Source organism: Salmo salar, chromosome 18, assembly GCF_965601325.2.
Source record: "Salmo salar chromosome 18, fSalSal1, whole genome shotgun sequence".
NCBI lineage: Eukaryota > Metazoa > Chordata > Actinopteri > Salmoniformes > Salmonidae > Salmo > Salmo salar.
This window is the reverse complement of record NC_138308.1, coordinates 10,082,505-10,105,619: the sequence shown is the minus strand read 5'-3', so window position 1 is coordinate 10,105,619 and position 23,115 is coordinate 10,082,505. Positions and strand designations below refer to the sequence as shown.

Genomic DNA, 23,115 nt, shown 5'->3' with positions numbered 1-23,115 from the left:
AGGCTGAATGAACATAACCCAGGCTGTAAGCAGAGAGACAGACCTGTTGCAGGGCTGCAGCCAAATAAACTGACTGTGCCATAAAGGCTGGTCTGGTCCAAGCCAGAAGAGTAGGCCCTGATTACAGCAGCTGCACTCAGGTTGAATTCAGAAGGCAGCAAATAAGAATCAATCAGTGCTGAAGACCAGACGGCCTAAGTGGACTATAAGAGATGAAGTTGTCTGTGTGTGTGTGTGTGTGTGTGTGTGTGTGTGTGTGTGTGTGTGTGTGTGTGTGTGTGTGTGTGTGTGTGTGTGTGTGTGTGTGTGTGTGTGTGTGTGTGTGTGTGTGTGTGTGTGTGTGTGTGTGTATACAGACAGTTTATAATAGCAATAATGCACTTCAGGGTTTGTGGTATAAAGTATGTGCTTTAGAACAACCCTTAGCCATTGTATATTTAAGCAATAAGGCCCTAGGGGTGTGGTGTTTTGGCCAATATACCACGGCTAAGGGTTGTTCTTATGCACAATGTGAAGCAGAGTGCCTGGACACAGCCTTGGTATATTGGTCATATACCACAAAACCCTGAGGTGCCTTATTTCTTGAACATGTGCAAGATATAATGAAATCAGCTGATTATCAAGATGTTTTGGAGTGCAATGTTCAACACAGTGTCCAAAAACTTTGTCTCTGTTGAAGGTTGTGGGTCTTCCAGCAGGACAACAACCCAAACACATGTCAAAAAGATCCCAGGAATGGTTGAAGACTGTTCTAGAGTGGCAAGCAATGAGTACAGATCTGAATCCCATCAGAAACCTATGGTGAGATCTGAAAACAGCAGATGTTGGAAGGCACCCCTCAAACTTTGAAGAATTGGAGTAGTGTGCAGCTGAAGTGTGGGACAAATTGCCAGTGAAAGGTGCAACAAGCTCCTGGGTGCCAAGAAGCTGACGGCTACAAAAAGCTTATTTTTGGAGTAATCTTCGCGAAAGGCTGTTTAACCAAGTAGTAGCTCCTAGGTCCCAATAATTGTGTCCATGCCATTCATTTGAATTTTCTTAATTAACATTGGAACTTAAGTCCAAAAAAACACAAATATGACAATCCAATAACAACGTGTGGAGACCATTTTTGTTTCATCTTCATTTATGTTAAAAGAAATAGGGAAAAGAAATAGGGAAACATTTCTGAAATGTTTTAGGGTGTCAGTATATTTGTATTTGTAATCCAGAATGTCTTACCAGTCAGCACGTATTGTAACATGTGTGAACCACTGTGAAATAAAAGTTGCAATCCACATTTTTACGAAGCTCACTCCTTAGTCTCTACACTACGTAGTAGTTGTCCATCGAGATTACGAGCTCACAGATGGCTTCGCACCTTTAGGGATGTATGGAGTTAATTCGGTGAGCTCAGGAAAAGTTGGATTTAACACAGGTTTCAGTAACAATTTACTTTGACTACATATCCATAATTCATTCTTTACACGCCTATAAGTATTTCATGAATGTGTTATAACAGGTCCATTATTAAAAGTTAATGAAACTGTTTTAACACGCTTAAATGTCTTACTCACGTCGGCCATGGAGAACGAGAACCCACAGTCTTTGGGAGCAGGCCGCGTCGGTGGCACTGTGTTATCCTCAAAGTGGCCTAAGAAGGTGATTAGCTTGTCTGGGAGCAAGACGTCGGTGTCCGCGACGTGGCTGGTTTTCCCTTTGTAATCCGTGATTGTCTGTAGACCTTGCCACATGCGCCTCGTGTCTGAGCCGTTGAATTGCAACTCCACTTTGTCTCTGTACTGACGTTTGCCTATTTGATTGCCTTATGGAGGGAATACCCACACTATTTGTATTTTACCATATTCCCAGTCACCTTGCCATGGTTAAATGCGGTGGTTCACACTTTCAGTTTTGTGCGAATGCTGCCATCTATCGTCGGTTTATGATTTGGGTAGGTTTAAATAGTCGCCGTTGGAACAACATCCCCTATACACTTCTTGAGGAACTCAGTCACCATGCCAGTGTAAACATCAATTTTATTCTCAGAGGCTACCCGGAACATATCCCAGTCCATGTGATCAAAACAATCCTGAAGCATGTATTCCAATTGGTCAGACCAGCGTTGAATAGACCTTAGCACAGGTTCTTCCTGTTTGAGTGTCTGCCTATAGGAAGGGAAGAGCAAAATGGAGTCGTGATCTGATTTGCCGAAGGGAGGGCGGGGGAGGGCCTTGTTCGCCTCTCAAAAAGGTGAGTAGCAGTGATCTAGTATTTTCCTTAAACGAGTACTACAGTCAATGTTTTATAGAACTTCGTTAGCTTCTTCCTCAAATTTGCTCATTTAAAATACGCAGCTACAATAAATGTGGCCTTGGGATATGTAGTTTCCAGTTAAATACAGTCCAGTGTAGTTCCTTGAGGGCCGTCATGGTATCGGCTTGAGGAGAATATACACGGCTGTGACTATAACCAAAGAGAATTCTCTTGGGAAGTAATACGGTCGGCATTTGATTGTGAGGTACTCTAGGTCGGGTGAACAAAATGACTTTCTGTATGTTATCACAATCACACCATGAGTAGTTAATCATGAAGCATACACCCACGCCTATCTTATTCCCGGAGAGTTCTTTATTCCTGTGTGCTCTGAGAACCCAGCTGGCTGTATGGACGGGGAAAGTATTTCCCAAGAGAGCCATGATTCCATGAAACAGAGTATGTTACAGTCCTTGATGTCTTTCTCGAAGGAGATCCTCGCCCTTAGCTCGTCTACTTTATTGTCCAACACTGAATATTAGTGAGTAATATACTCGGAAGTGGTGGATGGTGTGCCCACCTCCTGAGTCGGACTAGAAGTCCACCCCGAATACCTCTTCTCCGCCAGCGGCGACTTGGAGCAGCCTCTGGGATAAGTTCAATTGCCCTGTGGGGTATAAACAAAGGATCCAATTTGGGAAAGTCATATTCCTGGTCGTAATGCTGGTGAGTTAACACCACTCTGATATCCAAAAGTTATTTCCGGCTGTATGTAATAACACAAAAAACTTTTGGGCTAATAATGTAAGAAATAATACGGCTTTAAAAAAGAAAAATACTGCAAAGTTGCTTAGGAGCTAGAAGCAGAGGTGCCATGTCTGTTGGCATGTCAGACTCATTAAATCAAAAAATCTTCGTCCAATTCGAGGTGAGTAATCGCTATTCTAATATCCAGAGGCACTTTTCGGTCATAAGAGACGGTAGCAGCAACATTATGTACAAAATAAAAAACACAAAATAGCACAAATGGCAGCCATCCCCTCCGGCGCCAATACTATATGTATGAGTCTGAAATGTGGAATTTAATTTAAAGCTTTGAATGTGAATATTTGTGTAAATCTATTCAAGAAAAGTCAAACAGAAAAATGTCAATAGTAGGATTCTTTGGTGATGTCCTCAGCAATTGTTTTTTATGCTACATCTGGAAAATGTAGATAAAATGTTCCTATTCTGTGTTGTGTCTGTATTTGTTTGATAATTGAGGCATGTTTATACATGCTTTATAAATGCTGTTTGAGATCCCGGAATGCCCTGTCAGCAGCTGGGGAGAGGTGAGTGGAGACAGGGGGGAAGCCAGGGTGCTGTAGCCCCGGATAAAGCGGCGATAAAAGTTAGCGACCCCAGGAAACGTTGCAGCTGCACTCTGGACGTAGGCTGTGGCCAATATACCACCACTCTCACCTTCCCAGGATCCATCTGTATACTCCCTGCAGCGATGATGTAACCCAGAAAGGGGATGGTGGAGCGATGGAATTCGCACTTCTCTGGTTTTACAAAAAGCTGGATCTCCAGGAGGCTTTGGAGAACCTGTCGGACGTGGATCACGTGTTCTTGGGTGGAGCAGGAGAAGACAAGGATGTCATCAAGGTAGACGAAGACGAACCGGTTCAACATGTCATGGAGAACGTCATTAACCAGAGCCTGGAACACAGTAGGGGCGTTGGTAAGGCCAAATGACATGACCAGATACTTGTAGCGACCACTGGACGTGTTGAATGCAGTCTTCCACTCGTCCCCTTCCCAAATCCGCACCAGGTGGTAGGTGTTCCATAGGTCCAGCTTGGAGAACACGGTGGCCCCCTGGAGCGGCTCAAAGCCCAAGGAGATGAGAAGTAGCTGATACCGGTTCTTCACCATGATGTCGTTAAGACCCCGGTAGTTGTTGCACAGGCCCAGGATTTTGTCCTTCTCCACTAAGAAGAACCCTGCTCCGGTGGGGGAGGCAGAAGGACGGATGAACCCTGCAGCTAGGGAGTGCTCAATGTAGGTCTCCATAGCCTTGGTCTCCAGACCCGACAGAGAGTACAGTCATCCCCGGGGCGGAGTGGTGTCTGGGAGAAGGTAAATCCCGCAGTCATATGGTTGGTGCTGCGGCAGCGAAGTGGGCAGGGCCTTACTGAACACCTCCCTGAGGTTCTGGTACTCCTCGGGAATGGTGGAGAGGTCCGGGGCAACTTCCGAGCCCCGAGGAACACGTCCCGGGGAAGGCTGTACTGACTTCAGGCAATGGGCGTGGCAGAACGTGCTCCAGCCCATGATGGCACTGGCAGACCAGTCAATGAGGGGATTGTGTCATTGGAGCCAGGAGAATCCCAATACCACGGGAACCTGAGGAGACTTAATGAGCAGGAACTAGATCGTCTCGCTGTGGTACCCTGACACATGTAGGTTGATGGGGGTGGTATTGTGGGTGACCCGGTCTATAGAGCGCCCGTCCAGTGCTCTAACGTCCATGGGAATAGAGAGGGGCTGAGTGGGTATACCCAACTCGGAAGCATCCATAAAGCTCTCGTTGGCGCCAGAGTTGATAAGTACCCGGAGAGATTTCGACTGGTTCCCCCACAGCAACATGGCATGAAAAGGGATGCAAGTAAGGGGAGAAGAAAAGTTCTCCGTATGGCCCACCAGAGTACTCCCTCCTACCGGTGAGTCTGGTCTTTTAGTGGACTGGTAGAGACAAAATTACCAGTAGTCCCGCAATACAGGCAGCTCTTAGCGTGAAGCCAGTATAGCCATTCAGCTGGAGACAGCCTAGCTCTGACTAGTTGCATGGGCTCGGGAAGAGGTGAATCAGCTGTCTTCAGAGGCTCTCAGGGGAACACGGGTAGCATCGGGTTCTCTCGGCAACGGAGCTGTCGGGGACTTCCGGCATACCTCGGAGGCGAGGTGGAATCCTTGGACGGGTGAGTGAAATCGAATCTCCTCTCCTTCCTTAGTTCCCCTAGTTGCCCATTGATCTGAATGGTCAAGGCAATGAGCGAGTTGAGATCTGTTGGTAGTTCTCAGGCTGCAAGCTCATCCTTTACTTTCTCCGATACTCCGTGTAGGAACATGTCGAACAGCGCTTCCGGGTTCCAAGCACTCTCAGCCGCCAAAGTGCTGAAATCCACCGTGTAGTCTGCCACACTACGGGAATCTTGACGCAGCTGGAGCAGCTTGCGAGCCGCCTCTCTCCCGGACAACAGAGAATCAAACACCTTCCGAACCTTCTCCACAAACTCCTCCAGACTGAGGCAGACGGCGGAATGTTGCTCCCACACCGCCGTGACCAAAGGCGAGTGCCCTCCCAGACATCAGCGTTATGATGTACGCTATCCTCGAGCAGTCCGAGGGAAACGAAGAAGGCTGCAGCTTGAAAATGAGTGAGCACTGGGAGAGAAAAGCCTGACAGGTTCCGAAATCTCCAGCGTAGTGCTCCGGAGGAGGTAAGCGGGGTTCTCAGGACACTAGGGTAGGCTGGGAGATTACGGGTGTGACCCGCTGCCTGGTGGGGAATCTGAGGAATTGCTCCAGCAAGGTATCGAATGCTTGGTTATGGTGTTCTGTCACGGTATGGAATCCCTCCATAAGAAATTGAAGTAACTCCTTGTGTTTTCCAAGGGTGGCTCCTTGCAGGGAGACAGCATTGTGGAGCTGGTCTGAGTCTGCTGAGTCAGTCATAGCCAGTTCGTACTATCAGGTTTCAGGTATGACCCAGATGCAGACAGTGTCGAAGAAACAAAAGTTTATTTCTAGTACAGGGGCAGGCAAATTAGTGGTCAAAGGCAGGAAGAGGTCAGTAATCCAGAGAGGGTGCAAAAGGTCCAGAATGACAGGCAGTCTCAGGGTCAGGGCAGGCAGGTGTCAATAATCCAGTGAGGTGGGGCAAGGTATAGAACGACAGGCAGGCTCAGGGTCAGGGCAGGCAGAACGGTCAAACCCGTGATGGACTAGAAAACAGGAGCAAGAACAGACAGAAGCAGGGGAACAAACGCTGGTAGGTTTCATGAAACAAAAAGAACTGGCAGCAAACAAACAGAGAACACAGGTATAAATACACAGGAGATAATGGGGAAGATGGAGTAGTGTGGAGGGGGTGGAGACAAGTACAAGGACAGGTGAAACTGATCAGGGTGTGACAAGGGGGGGTACACAGAAGATAGCCCTATTTGGTAAAAGACAAAGTCCATATTATGGCAAGAACAGCTCAAATAAGCAAAGAGAAACGACAGTCCATCATTACTTTAAGACATGAAGGTCAGTCAATATGGAACATTTCAAGACTATGGGAATCAGGCCTTCGTGGTCGAATTGCTGCAAAGAAACCAATAAGAAGAAGAGGCTTGCTTGGGCCAAGAAACACAAGCAATGGAAATTTGTCCAAATTTGAGATTTTTGGTTCCAACTGCCGTGTCTTTGTGAAACGTGGTGTGGGTGAACGGATGATCTCTGCATGTCTATTTCCCACCGTAAAGCAAGGAGGAGGAGGTGTTATTGTGTGTGGGTGTTTTGCTTGTAACACTGATTTATTTAGAATTCAATGCACACTTAACCAGCGTGGCTACCACAGCATTCTGCAGCGATACACCATCCCATCTGGTTTGGGCTTAGTGGGACTATCATTTGTTTTTCAACAGGGCAATGACCCAACACAGCTCCAGGCTGTGTAAGGGATATTTTACCAAGAAGGAGAGCGATGGAGTGCTGCATCAGATGACCTGGCCTCCACAATCCCCCGACCTCAACCAAATTGAGATGGTTTGGGATGAGTCAGACCGCAGAGTGAAGGAAAAGCAGCCAACAAGTGCTCAGTATATGTGGGAACTCCTTCAAGACTGCTGGAAAAGCATTCCAGGTGAAGCTGGTTGAGAGAATGTCAAGAGTGTGCAAAGCTGTCATTAAGGAAAAGGGTGGATACTTTGAAGAATATAAAATATATTTTGATTTGTTTAACGCTTTTTTGGTTACTACATGATTCCATATGTGTCATTTCATAGTTTTGATGTCTTCACTATTATTCTACAATGTAGAAAATAGTAAAATAAAGAAAAACCCTTGAATGAGCAGGTGTTCTAAAACTTTTGACCAGTAGTGTATTGGAAAACGCACCTCAGTTAAATCATTGCCCACATCCTGTTTACTCTAGCCTGATTTAAACAAACACGTTGTGATCACCAAGTTACACAATATTGAGTGCAACAATAACAAATTTAACCAAGAAACGGCTATGCCTACTTATGTATTTGATGTTGATGAAAGTGGTAAAAGACATGGAAATATGTGATTGACCATGTGAGCAGACCGGGAAAGCTCTTGTCCCTGCTTAGACATAGTTAAAAGATAACTTTTTACCAACCTCCTGTCTCTTGTCTAATAGATTAGTTCCAGCATAAATGTACATACAGCAACATACAGTAAATATGAGCTCTTGCATAGCATGAATGCGCTATAGATATGCTATGGATATATTTCATCAACCTTTAATAATGCGTTTGAGGCCTGTTATACCACGTTCATGAAATGCTTATAGATGTGTAATAAATGAGTTATGTAGATTTAGTAAAAGCAAATCATTACCCACGTTTCTTTTCACACATTTTACAACCTGTGATGACTGGTAAGGCGTTCCGGATTATAGACATGCCTTCGGTGACAGGATTTTATTTTCCCGGAAACAGGTAAACCAGAGGGCTTGTAAATATTTTCTCGCGAAGAGGCTACTGTCCCAGAACACTGTTATTGGTGGTATGCCCATTATTATATAATGGAGGAGCAAATGGGGATTTGCATCGAAAGTAGATCAACAAAATCGACACACTTCAATTTTTTTTTTTTTGCTCAATGTTTAAAAAATGTACAATGCTGTATGAGGAGGGGTCCGTCAAGTTTTTCCCAGCATTACATTGACTTGTCACGGCTGTTAGAAGAAGCGGACCAAGATGCAGCGTTTTCATAGTTCCACATATTTATTGACCGTGAAACTAAATGCCATACATAAATAAACTTGAATTACAAAAGCAACAAACCGTGACGCAGAGAGGAGAACACACTACTCAAAAGACAATAACCCACAAACAACGAGAAACACCCCTACTAAATATGACCTCCAATTAGAGTCAACGAGGACCAGCTGCCTCCAATTGAAGGTCAACCCAATAAACCCCAACCTAGAAATAGACAAACTAGAACTACAACATAGAAATAGAAAACATAGAACACAAAAACACCCCCTGTCACGCCCTGACCACTCTAACATAGAAAATAACAACTTATATTGGTCAGGACGTGACAGTACCCCCCCCCCCCAAAGGTGCAGACTCCGAATGCACCTACAAAAAAAACAAAAAACAAACAACCCCCCCCACCAAAAAAAACCCACAAAGGGAGGGTAGGGTGGGTGAATAATGTCTATGGCGGCAGCTCTGGTTCCGGGCGTAGTACCCCCACCGCCCACTGATCCCCCCGCTTCTGTATGTCCGTTGGAACCAGACCATGGATCATCGCCGGAGGCTTCGTACCGCCAACCGCCGCTGAAGACTCTGGGCTAAAAGCCGCCGCTGAAGGCTCTTGGTTGCAGACCGCCGCTGGAGGCTCAGGGCTGAGGAGCGTCGCTGGAGGCTCCGGGCTGAGGAGCGTTGCTGGAGGCTCCGGGCTGAGGAGCGTCGCTGGAGGCTCAAAGCTGAGGAGCGTCGCTGGAGGCTCCGGGCTGAGGAGAGTCGCTGGAGGCTCCGGGCTATGGAGGCGCACTGGAGGAAGAGTGCAAGGAGCAGGGATCAGTCTCACCGGACTGGGGAGACGCACTAAGGGCCGAGTGCTCACAGCAGGCACTGGCTGTACCGGGTTATGGATGCGCATTGGAAGGCTGCTACGTGGGACTGGCATGGGAGGCGCCAGGCTAGTAACACGCACCTTCAGGCTAGTGCGGGGAGCAGGAACAGGACGTACTGGGCTATGGTGGCGCACTGGAGGAAGAGTACGCGGAGCAGGCACAGGGTACACTGGGTCTTGGAGACGCACTGGAGGTCTGGAGCGCACGGCCTGCACAACCCGTCCTGGCTGGATGGTCATTGTAGCCCGGCACGGGCAGAGCGCTGGCACAGGGCGAACTGGGCTGTGCTGGGGAATGAGGGCTGCCCTGCGTAGAGCAGGCGCAGGATAAACTGGGCCGAGGAGACGCACTGGCGGCCAGATGCGCTGAGCAGGCACACTCCTTCCTGGCTGAGTGCCAACTCTAGCATGGCAACACTGAGGAGCTTGCACCGAGCGCACCGAGCTTTGAATGCGTATGGGCGATACATTGCGCATTTCCGCATAGCTCGGTGCTTTCCTCGTCACCCGCTCCCCACGGTAAGCACGGGGAGTTGACTCAGGTCTCCATCCTGACTTAGCAAACCTCCCCGTGTGCCCCCCCCCCCCCCCCCCCCCACAATATTTTTTTGGGGGGGGCTGCCTCTCGCACTTGCCTTTCGGTGCATATAACGCGTCGTAGTATCGTCGCTCTGCCTTCGCTGCCTCAAGTTCCTCCTTCGGTCGGCGATGCTCCCCAGCCTGACTCCAGGGTCCTTCCCCGTCCAAAATCTGCTCCCATGTCCATTCCTCCTGCTGTTCCTTCTTTCGCTGCTTGGACCTTCTTTGGTGGGTTATTCTGTCTTGGCTGTTAGAAGAAGCGGACCAAGATGCAGCGTTTTCGTAGTTCCACATATTGACCGTGAAACTAAATGCCATACATAAATAAACTTGAATTACAAAAGCAACAAACCGTGACGCGGAGAGGAAAACACAATAACCCACAAACAACAATGAGAAACACCCCTACTAAATATGACCTCCAATTAGAGGCAACGAGGACCAGCTGCCTCTAATTGAAGGTCAACCCAATAAACCCCAACCTAGAAATAGACAAACTAGAACTACAACATAGAAATAGAAAACATAGAACAAACACAAAAACACCCTGTCACGCCCTGACCACTCTACCATAGAAAATAACAACTTATATTGTTCAGGACGTGACATGACTACTGAACACGCCAGAAAATCCAGCCCGCCAAATCAAGCACCACCTTCACCCAAAGCTAATACATCCAAATAACCAGTGATGAAAAACCCAGGCTCAAGAACTACTGGTGCTCGTTAGTGGTTGCATCCCATAGTCTCTTGACAGATCAAATCAAATCACATTTTATTTGTCACATGCGCCGAATACAACAGGTGTAGACCTTACAGTGAAATGCTTACTTGCAAGCCCTTAACCAAAAATGGTTTCAGAAGTTCAGAAGAAAAAGTTTAGAAGAATAAAAAGTGTTCAGTAAAAAATAGATAGGTAAATAAAAGTAACAAATAATTAAACAGCAGCAGTAAAATAAACATTAACGAGGCTATATACAGGGGGTACCGGTACATTGTCAATGTGCAGTGGCACCGGTTAGTCACGGTAATTGAGGTAATATGTACATGTAGGTAGAGTTAGTGACAATATAATAAATAGAGAGTAGCAGCAGCGTAAAAGAGGGGTGTGGGTATCCCTTTGGTTAGCTGTTATGAAGCCTTTTGGGCCTAGACTTGGCGCTCTGGTACTCCGCCGCACAGAGAAGTCTTTTACAATTTTTAGGACCTTCCTCTGATCTATGGTACCATTTATTGTTACATAGTCTATCCACGAGAGATTATAAAAATGTGAACACTCTCAAACTGCCTCTCCTGATGTATAAAGACACTACCCTACTTTGTCTGTTCACCTGTCTGTATGTTTGTCTGTCACACCTCACATGTGTCTCTGTGACTCTCTGAGGGAGGCAACATTAAACCCAGAGCACTTCCTCCCGATCCTTTCCTCCCGTCACTCTCCTTTTTGAGAATGACCTCTTTCCAAGCAGTTTTTATCCTCTCTGCAAACAGTGCCTTTCAGCACCAGCTAGGGAGCATTCAAAAAACACCGCTCCCCAAAGCCCAGTGCAATTGCCCCGGTATTGTCCACACATCCGCTGCTCTGAGAATGGAGGGAGAACGGAGGGAGGGAGGGGGAGGAAGACGAGTTGCGAACACTCCACATGCTGCGTCTGAAATATGACAGGCAGCTCTACACACAACTCACTGTAAACTAGAGTGTTTCCGTATTTTTGTATTTTTTTTTTACCGAATGTTACGAACTGCAACAGATGTGAAGTTAACAGAGAGGGAATAAGATTGGATTGTGGTGTTGAGAATTTCCTCTAAATGTCTGACAACAGAGGTGGCATTGGGGAATTTTGGTCCCAAAACGCTTTCTTTTTAGAGTGTGCAATGTCTATTAAATGGGTAAATTGTAAATTGAAATACTAGCTCTGCATATTTGCGAGTCAAAATGTAGTGCTGAGTTTCAGAACCAGCTCTATCCTTAAATGCAGTACACCAGGTTTTGAGCTCAGAAGCTGCCCTGCTCCACACTTGAAAACAGCGATTGTTTCATAGTGTTAAAATATTCTGATAAAGCCAAGTTCATCTTAGAATATATCACTGTGCTACCAACTCAATGACACTTCAAAAGCACAGTTTGGCTCCAGTTCCTGTTGTTTTCAGAGGAGAGGTGGATAGTGAGACTCCTAGGAGGTGATAGAATATACATGTCTCCTCTCATATCACCACACTGCTACGGCTAAAGCCAGGATATCAGACTCCAAAATGTCCTGACCACCACATCATTAATCACACTGTTACATTTGGCTTTGAGTAATTACCCTCTGTGAGATACTTCTTCACACACACGCACATACACACTGCATGACAGCACAAACACACACACACACACACACACACACACACACACACACACACACACACACACACACACACACACACACACACACACACACACACACACACACACAAAAAGAGACTCACATACAGATATATAGTAATAATCACACATACATTACTTATGCAGCATACATTCATACTTACACACTAGCACATACAGTAGAGAAACACATTTGCATATGCATTTGTACCAGCAAATACTCATACTTTTCTTACACATACGCACTCTAGCTCACGCATACATACTCCCACACGCAGGGAATTTCAAGGGTACACCATGCAGTAGAGGGCTGTGTTTAGGAGGTGTTGGACAGGTCATGGAGCCCTCCTGCTCGGGGAGGGGGTCAGTAAGTCTGGGCCTGATGAAATCCTCCACCTGTCCTCATTCATCAAGCCCACAACACATATTAATTATCCCACACCTTCAGCCTAACAGCAGAGGACAGACGCTCACCCCAACTCCCCGCTCTCCGCTCCCATAGAACACAGGCCCTCACTCACATACTAGGCTAATGTACGCTTTAAATACAGCTGCAGTACTACTATACTGATCTGAGGCCTTGGGAGTATGTCGCTGTCCTAATATGGACACCGTACAGAATGACTGTAATATGTATAATAATACGCCATTTAGAAGACACTTTTATTCAAAATGAATTACAGTCATGTGTGCATACATTTTTTGTATGAGTGGACCCAGTGGGAATCGAACCCACAATCCTTGGCGACGCAATTGCCATGCTCTACGAACTGAACCACACAGGACGGTAGTACTCCAAAGCTGTGATGTTTGTATAGTAAGTCAAACTGCAAGTTATTGCTACTGCCTTATGACAAGCTGTCTTGAAAGGCATTTACTCTCATTCTCAAGATTTTTCCCCTGAACTCCGTCCTTAATTGGGAGTGGATCATTAGTGTGTTAAGACATGTTTTTTTAAACCATATTACATATTACAGTGAGACAGAGAAAGTCGTGCATCCATGCAGCGAGGGCTCTTTGAAGCACATGACAAGATAAAAGTCCTCCAAATGACCGTGCTTGGGCTTCAATGGTTGGGTGGCGACAAGTAACCCCCTCGCTCCGAAACCCCCCCTCCCTCCTAATCAGCCCATTCCCATATCTCCCATTTTGTCTTGCCACAAGTCAGATGCAGAGCACCGACTCACTGGGAAAAGATTGGTCAATTAGGACGGCCACAAAGATAAAAGTCCCATTATCTGAGCAGTGGCGGCCATACGTTGATCCAATTAATGAGGGCTTTTCAACAGTGACGAGGGCCGGACAGAGAGGGACCACTCCTCCCTGCCTGGAGCGAACAGAAGAACAGAAAGAATGATCAATTATCTATGGAGTTGGAGGAAGCACGGTGACTTAGACAGTTAATTGATCTTCATTACCTTAATTATGGCTGCAATGTGGAGCGGAGAGCTGAAAAACACTGTTGAATGATTCCGTCAGAAGCTATACCCTTTTAAGTGATCTGCCGACCTTGAAACTAGCAGTGAAACTGCAGTCTGTGTCAAAGTGAGCCTAAATAAGTGAGGTGTGTGTGTGTGTGTGTGTGTGTGTGTGTGTGTGTGTGTGTGTGTGTGTGTGTGTGTGTGTGTGTGTGTGTGTGTGTGTGTGTGTGTGTGTGTGTGTGTGTGTGTGTGTGTGTGTGTATATATACATACATACGTGCACATGCGCGTGTATGCAGATAACAAAAACATCTAAATTTATCAAAATGTTCACAACGCTTTCCTCGTTAAACTCGAAAACTCAACCATACACTCCATCCCACCATCTCCTTGTGAGTATAAATGTATGTGATCGGATCACTCATATCCTCCCAGCACACGGTTCACTGCACAGCCTGTGTGCTTCTCTCTGTCCTTGTGTTTGAATAAACAACATTCGAGATGGCAGCGTCTGTACAATATGTGTCATAAAGCTGCCACCCTGCTCTCTTTATGTCCCGACCTCTGTTCCCCAGGGAGGGGGTTGTGGGAACGTTGTGGTGACAGGTCAGTGACACTCCTGGCACCCCTGTCCCGCTCCACTCACTCCTCAAGATGCCTGTCCCCATGCCCCCCCGGCCCTGTAAATGTACATGAGACGAGATCCATTTCTTCAGGATACCATGCTTTTAGCAGGGCTAAGTGTATGCATAACCTGTCAGCTGAGACTGTGACACATTGTCTTATGTTGTATTTGTTCAGAGGGATTTTAGGGTAAGCTTTAGGATGACCCTTAAAGGGAAAGATATATTTTGGAATACATGTGTTTTGTTGTTCAACCACTTAAAGAGAAACTTCAAAATGTTTCAACTTCATATTCATCATCTCCAGAACCACCCCCAACATCAACATATGTGAAAATGGTTTCTAAGTTTTGTAGTAAAAAATATATAGAGAGTGTTTCCAATGATGTCAGTTGTGTGCATCATGTGATTTGAACCAATCATGAGTAGGCATTGCCTACTAATTGCCTTCTAATTGTCTACTAATTGGTTGATGATGTTGGGGTGGTGCTGGAGATGATGAATATGAATATGAAGTTGAAACATTTTGAAGTTTCCCTTTAAGAGGTTGAAAAATGAAGCACACTTATTCAAAATGCATCTACCACAACTTCACACCGTAGTATGTAGCTTATAGTGCAATAGTAACAGAGTAATAATAGTAACCCTCTGTGAGAAAAGGACTAATTACATCTTGAATCCAAACAAACGGGAAATTGTCCTTAAAGTGAGTGTAATAAGGTCTTGCTGTGTGGGCAAGTGAGGGGTTAATGTGATTTGAAGTCTAACAAGATGTAAACGGATATAAGATCAATCGGTTGGCTGAAACTGAGATGCAATTGAATACATTTGGAAATGTGTAAATGAACCTTGTGCTTCCCAGTGAAATTGACTTCACCTAACAAGCTTCTACCAGCTATAATGAAACTGTTAAGATGGATTTTATTCACTTATAACGGCAAAGCTGATTATTTTAGATTGCTTCTTGTTTTAGTGTGTATTTTAGAATGGGTGTGTATGTATTGCTGATGTGCATGCATGCATCTGTCTGCGTGTGCATTTGTACGCACGCGTGTTTGTGCATGTGTGTTTTATTGTGTGTGCGTGCCTTCGTATGTACGTGCGCGCGCGTGTGTGTGTGTGTGTGGCGCATCATAGCCCCTCACAGCGAGCAAAAAAATGTTTGTCCTCACGCCAATATCGAGTTTCTGCTCACTCAGAGGAGGCATCAAATAATTTAAGATAATGTGTCTGTGTAGCCCCAGCCCACGCATTCTAACACCCAAGCCTAATCCCTCCAATAACCTTTGAGGACAAGGGCTTTGCTGTAATTCACCACCTAAATTCATAAACACGCACTGTGTGCGGAGGCTAAACTTTTGTGCAAATCCCACCTGAAACTGCACTCTGCACAAAACCACAGATAGACGTTTTTACTCAGTACTCTGCAGTGCAAGGACTGCTCTCTCTCTCTCTCTCTCTCTCTCTCTCTCTCTCTCTCTCTCTCTCTCTCTCACTCTCTCGCTCTCTCTCTCTCTCTAAATAATTTCTACCAGGATCAAGTGAGGGGAAATTTGAATGACTTCATGGAGTTGCTGCTCTCGTTCAGTTTACTCTCAGAATAAGCTCAAGCTTGGTTTCCACATATGTTTTCAATATGTTTGCAAAAGCACACGGAAATACAGGCACAGCTACTGTTGTGCAAGTACAAAAGGCATGTGTACAAAAATGTGTACAAAAAGCACAATAGTAGGTGACTTAAAAAATGGCAAAGAGATATTGAGCATCACCACGGTTGGGACAGAACTGGTCTAAAACAAATGGTTGCACCTTGTATTATTAGTTGCACTCTATCTGAGGGAACACACAGTACCTTGGTTTTGTCATACAGGGCGTGGTTGTCAAGACACATCCCCCTCTCCTTGCTGGCAAACCTCCTCAGATCTCTCTCAAACTGCTGTGGAAGAATGTAATCACAATTCATATCTCTTCTTATCCTTTTTCATTTAATTTATCTCCCTTTTCTGCCACCCTCGGGTTACTTTATTCCTCAACAGTAAGACATCTGCCATATTAGATCAGTTCCTGGGATTTAGCTATGTATTCATTCATAGCTGCGGGAAGATGTTTTGGGGGTGGGGGTGCTGCAATTTTTATAGCCGCTACAGACGGCTATATCAGTCCACTCATGCAGGACTAGAAAAGGAACAGTACGCTAATTTTGTGAATTTCTATTGCATTTTTATTATTACTTTTTTAAAATGTAGATTTGTTTTTAATTCAGATTTTTCAGGGGGTAATGCAGCACCCTCAGCACCCCTACTTCCCATTGCTATGTATGTATTTCTCATCATCAATGTTTTCTTTTTGGTTATTGACTACTCTGTCGAGCGCTATGTGAATTGGATTTAAAAAAAAATTCAAATAGTATTTTTCCTTATTCAAACATGTCCTGAGAGCAGCTCTGCCTCGAGAGCAGAAACAAATGTGAATCGTTGCCCTCAGAACAAAATTGAATAAGGAAATCTCCACCAAGCTTGTTTTTGTTATGGTTTCAGTCAATGGAGGAATGAATGTGGATGTCTTGGCATCCACATTAATTTCACATTAATTTAATCCATGCCTACCCTGGAGCCGGTCCAGCCCAGGAGGGCAAAGGCATAGCGGTCAACAGGTGGGGCCACCAGGTCCACCCGTACGGCCCTCCAGCCCCTGCTCTCCCCTGGGTCCTTCTGCAGCCCTCCATCCCCCTCCACCTGTCCCTCCTCCAGCCTCAGGATCAGGAAGCACTTCTCAAAGTGGTCCATGGCCTCGAACCTGCGACTAGGCAGCTTGCTCATGTCAAAGGTGGAGCCCTGGTGCTCACAGTATAGCAGAATGCCCTTGTGAGGAGATAATATTAATAATTGTGGACATAGAGGCACTGTTATATAATAAAATAAATATTGACATTCTAAATGTAATATAGATATTGACATTGTACATTTTATGCTGCTACTGTACTTCAGTGCCTGATGTATTTTATTATGAATATTGAGTTGTGAATTTGCACATTTCTATATAGCCTCGCAGTAGAAGCATATCATTATGCAAATATCAAAGTAAAAATTGCCTGAAAATCAAGCAAGTTTAATCACAGGGCTGTTAGGTAAGCCAAGTAACATGAAACATCTGGAACCATTAGAAACAGATGTCTAGAACTGCCACCAGTTTATGGTCTGCCACTGAGTTAAATAAGCCAACTGTGAGATCCCAACTAAAAAACAACCTTCCAAATCCCGAACAATAGGGGGCCAGTCTGACTCACTGGCACACGGTTCCACTTCATGGAAAATAAAAACACTCCCAAGTAAGACATCCCTTTTAAGCAGAAAGAAAGTAATGTAGACAAGGAGAGAGAGAGAGAGAGAGAGAGAGAGAGAGAGAGAGAGAACGAATTGGGTGAGATACTAGAGAAAGAGAGAGAGAGTGGGAGATATAGAAAGAAAGATGGTTGGGGGATGAAAACAGAGAAGAAAGAGATATATACGGAGAGATACGGTTGGATAAGAGAAAAGGGAGAGCGGGAGCTGAGTAGATAAGATGAGATGGGGGACAGATAGTGGCGAGTAGGCAGTAGCAGGAAGAGGATTGATTTCCTCTGGGCTTTGGCCCGGGTGGTTTATGTAGCTTCCCCAGTCCAGGAGCGCTAAGGAGATTAACATTACAAATTGTCAATTTAATTCCAGCACCCACAGTAATTGTGGGGATGCTGTGTTCCTCTTGCTGCCCATAAATCTGCCAGGCTCTTCTTAAAACGGCAATCAGCAGTAGAAATAATAACAAAGCGGCCTCCCCACCCCTTGTTTGGTAAAAAGCTGAGGGATGAGGCTGGATAAATTGAACCACTCTCAAATTCATAGACAGAGCTATGAATTCAAGCATTGACCATCCATGAAATCAAAATTATAGTTTACCCATGTTTTGAGGCATATATCCTTGCTGTAGTGTTTGTTTACATTTTCTTTGATTACAAACATTAGAGTAATACAATCTTATATTTTGGGTTCTGATGGGGAAGGACAATTGAACTAAGCTCATGAGGCATTTATAAGCTATATTCTTTAAGAATCAATGGGTACATGTTATTGGATGCAACTGCTGATTGCCCCTTTAAAGAGCAATGATGGCAGGAGAAAGTGCAGCTCTAACCACTCCTCCTGTCCAACCAAGACACTGAGGTCAATCAAGAGACAAACACTACTGAGCCGGTACTTTCCGAACTTGTTTGACTGCGTTGCCCTACTTCATCAAAAGGAAACAGCGTTTCCCAGAGGGCATTGGGAGAGGAGATGACGACTGAGTCATTAACTGATGACATTGGAGGGACATTTACATTTTGGTCATTTAGCAGAGGCTCTGCCCCTCGTCCCTTACACCTCTGCTCCCCTTATTAGCTTCAGGCGCCAATCAGCTTGTCGTCAGAACCAAGAACCAACCATTCACTTCCCACTAGGATAGGAACAGATTAGAAATCCTCCAACTCTTTCACATACTGAATACATGATTGTTCACACTACAAACATCCTCACTACCTACATTCCACATAGATTATGAAGCAAAAGCAGCTGTAATATGACTTAAATACTGATTAAAAACAATCTTACATCAAAATGTATAGCCTAGGCAATTTCCTGTCACAAGTCGGTTGATAAAGAGAAAACATACATATTTTAAAATGCTTTAATATAGGCCACTTATTCATACACCACTAGATATTTCTGTCCCTTTCTGGCTGTACATTTCCTTCCTTTTGAGCTTTGAATCACTAAGGATGCCTTGAGCCAAAGGATTAATGAGTAGGCAACAGTTTTACAGACCATTAAGTGTCTGAACACGGGGGCCCTTCATTTAATGAAGCCTCCGGCCACACACGCACAAATCCACCGTTAAAAAAGGGGACGTCTTAAAAGTTTCCGTCTCAGCAGCGCTGAGGGCTGTTTAGCGCAACGCAGAGCTGTAATCATCTCCTACACAGCAGGTAATGTCAGCAAGCATCCCAAAGTAAGCTTATTTCACCATAACTGTTTACAGAGGGAATTACAGAGGCGGACGTGTTGCAGGGAGTTCATCTTTGAAGGAAGTTAAGCTGTGCCTTTCGGAGAGAAAAAACAACAACACAAACGCAATTGATGTAATTCTGTGGTTTGTCAAATGTGATCTAAAAGGTCAGCATTTTTTCTTATTTGATTATTTATTTGGTTTCGTACTTTTCAAGTGTGTGACAAACAGCTGACAAGCAGGCTGCCACCATGGCCACATGCCCCAGAGGACAAAGCGAGAGGCGGTCACGGCGATGACAGGACACGGGCTGCTGTGATCTAATGTCATATTCGCTCTGACTCAGAGCGAGAGACTTCAAACCCTCCCTTCAAACCCCAGATTAGCGTGTGTTAGCAGGCTGTGTTTGAACTGTGTTTTCCTTTGATTCAGAGCTTTACCGGAACGGTCCAGTCTGATTGCTGAAATTAAAGTGAATAATCTTTTAAAGTCTGTATGTGTGTGTTTGTGTGGGGGGAGGGATGTGTGTGAGTGTCAGCGTGTGCGTGCGTGTTCATCCAATGTCAGTAAAAGTTTTAAAAAAATCAGCTGCAGTTCTCTTTTAGGCAACACAACATCCTTAGCAAATGGAGACATAAGGTTAGGTTTAAGGTTTGGGATAGGGCTAAAACAGAAAAACAAAAGTTACAAAATGATTAACTTTTGTACTAGGATTGAACCCTCAATGCTTGATGCCATAGCTTGCGGTTTAAGCTCATCCTCAACCTCTTCCCCATTGCGCTAGCTTGTTGCGAGCCTACTAGATGGTAACAGGCACTCGTGTTGCCCCTAGTGGACATTTGGAAATTGTCATGCAAACAACATGCCACGCCAAGCCATAACTTCACCATTCTAAATATAGCGGGACAGTGAATAAATTACTGCCGACTGGGCTGCGTCGATTGTGATTTTATTAAACCCAAAAAATGTCTCTGACTTTCCAATAACCTCAGTATCATTGTGATGGTGATCGGTCATCTCATTGAATGGGTTATTCAACCAGAAGGCAAATCTACCATACATACAGGTCCTAACCTCACAGCTTACAGTTTACGTGACTCAAATCCCATAACATAACTAATTCATGCAGCCTCTGGTCCAATATATCCATAATCATATAATATCATTACATCAGTACTCAATTTAGCCAGTTAGCAACGAGCAAGCAGCAGGCAGGTGGCCTTCCGATACGATTCCGGTGTGCCGACAGCAGACTTGCTCACCGGCCTTACTGGTGGGGCGCCCGCTTTTAGATGCAAATCAACCCACCAGAGATGCAAATCTCGTCATAAGCGGCAAACTTTGCTCACCCGCTGGTGGTAGGACATAATAGCCTTCTGTGTTAGGAAGGCGAAAAATAGCAAGCGTGTACTACCATGGCAATTAATCTACAACCACCATCCGGACAGTTAGAGCAGATGATTAGTGTATGGGGGATGAGGCATCGCTCTCTCACGTTCTCTGTTGCTATTACCAGGGCAAATAGCTGCATCTCATCCGTCTACTATAGAAAAGTCTGGCTGATCTTGCTCTTGCCCCCAAGTTATACTTTCATAACCAACAGAAAAAATGATGAAGCCCCTTTTAACAAGGACATTTCCAGATATATGTATTTTTACCTCCCCCGGGCTAAAGTAGAAAAAATGGCCATGATATTCGGCCTCGGCAAAGAGTCAAAGACATGTGGCCCCCGGAGGACCAGATCACAGATGACAAGGTTACACGACTTAGAGTCAACCTCTGCTACCTCCACTTAATCACGGTCTCTGGTGTTCCCTTCCCTGTGGACTCGTCACATTCTTCCGCCGTGCCAAGGGACCCATTATGGGAAGTTCCTTTCCACCCTCCCCTCTCTTCTCCTCACCCAACGGTGGGAAGAACCAGCAGTAACCATCAGCAAGTTTTGTAGACCTGTGTGTGTGTGTGTGTGTGTGTGTGTGTGTGTGTGTGTGTGTGTGTGTGTGTGTGTGTGTGTGTGTGTGTGTGTGTGTGTGTGTGTGTGTGTGTGTGTGTGTGTGTATATATATATATAACAGGGCACACGTTAGCATAGGAGGTAATTATCAACAGGATGACCTTCTGAAGCAAATGAAGGCTGGGGGCGGATGGAAGTGGTGGAAGGAGGGAGGGAGATGTATTTTTAAACACAGGCAGCGATGACAAAGAGAGGCCTGCAGCAAGACCCGCAGCCCTGCTCTTCATCAAACACTCCTCTCTTTTTAGCCTCTCCAACGCGACATCCATTGAGGAGGGATGACTGTCTCAGCCCACCCCATCTCTTTCTCCCTCCCTCCCTCCCTCCCTCCCTCCCTCCCTCCCTCCCTCCCTCCCTCCCTCCCTCCCTCCCTCCCTCCCTCCCTCCCTCTCACTGTCTCACTTCTCTCTCTCTCTCAAACTGTATAAACTAAGGCCAAATTGTAATAATTTTCCTTGACCAAGGCCCTCGATATTGGTGTGAATGTGATTTTATTGCCTCCTTACGTGTCAACTCATATGCACTTGGCTCTGTAATCATCCTCTCCTCCAATCATTTTCTCCATCTCCACACAGTAGGTCACTAACCCAATTCGCCTTGGCCCTCTCGTCTTCTCCTCTGCTCTTATTACCCTCAAGTCTACAAACAGGGGATAAACTTTCATAATCTTTGTCTATTGTACTTTGTGATCATTATTTTCATCCTTTTTCTGAAAATTCGGTGTCTGAAAAATAATGATTTCCCTTATGTTTAAGAGGGTTAGGCACATCATTCTCTGTCATTGCGGTAGTTTGCGTGCACTAGGATGGTGGGGGGGAGGAATCACAATTTCCATACCTTGTGGGAGACAAAACATTTGTTCTTTGTCAGCACTGCTATCAAGGGTTTTACTCTCTTTTCAACTGTTAGTTTGATGTCTTGACATTTCAAGGATGCAAGGAAGTAGAATTGACCTTTATAATAAAACAGACTCTAAGGTAGATTCAACCTTTACCGTAACTCCACACTCCAACCTTTACTGAAGTGAAACCCGAAACTCCACTCGATGTCTTAAAACCGTTGAGGTTGCCATAATCCAAACATCACTGTGCTGAGCTTTTTTTTTTACTATTGATCTTGGTAAAGAGTGACTAACCACTCTGTAACCTTCTATCTCTAGGTGAGGAGAGGAGACAGATATTTATTTTTGTACTGTATATCGTGTATAATTGCTATAATTTTTGATTACCTTGAGATTTTTATGTACGCAGTAGTACACAAACTTACCTGGTCTCTAAGTCTGTCGATCACACGAAGCAGTAGCCCCTCTTCTTTTCCCATCACAGGCATGGTCAACAGGAAGTCCACATCGTGCCCGTACTCCTTCCCCCTGTGGGACAGAAAGTGACTTAAAGACGTCCTCCATCGATTTAAAAAACATTTTTTACTGTTGAAAAGCGATATCCAAAGTATAAATACAGTAAAGTACACAAACTAAAGGCTAAAAAAATATGTTTTGAGCAAATAGTGTTATTTAGGCACAACTGTAAGGGCATTCAAAGCGTTTTTCTGTTTGGGATTGGGTGATGTCATCAGCCTCCCCTGTCCGTGATGTCATCAGCCCCCCCCCCCCCCCTTCCTTGAGGAAAAATAGAGGCCCAATAGAGAACAAAAAGAGGAACCTTTTGTCTCCTAGTTTCTATTGGAAAGCAGACTGAACCAGGTTCCTCTAGGACTTTTCCTGTGCTTAACTCTATTCCGTTTATTTTAACCATAAAGACACTCCCTTGTCCTTGACAATGACAAGCATACTCCTAACATGATGCAGCTACCACCATGTTTGAAAATATGAAGAGTGTCAGGGATGTGTTGTGTTGGATTTGCCCCAAATATAATGCTTTGTATTCAGGACATAAAGCAAATTTCTTCACCACATTTTTTTGCAGTTTTACTTTAGTACCTTATTGCATGTTTTGGAATATATATTTTTTCAGTATAGTCTTCTTTCTT

The 23,115-nt window shown here is 44.9% G+C and overlaps 1 protein-coding gene across 1 annotated transcript in view; it reads right to left on the bottom strand.

Moving 5' to 3' along the window:
• LOC106576788 (DNA nucleotidylexotransferase) overlaps positions 1-23,115 on the bottom strand; it is a 175,079-nt gene that overhangs the window by 20,980 nt on the left and 130,984 nt on the right. The window contains exons 9-11 of the mRNA XM_082964711.1: positions 22,393-22,495; positions 16,700-16,954; positions 15,946-16,029 (exon numbers count right to left, since the gene is read on the bottom strand). Coding sequence (XP_082820837.1) covers positions 15,946-16,029; positions 16,700-16,954; positions 22,393-22,495 — 442 coding nt within the window. The remainder of the gene's footprint in view (positions 1-15,945; positions 16,030-16,699; positions 16,955-22,392; positions 22,496-23,115) is intronic.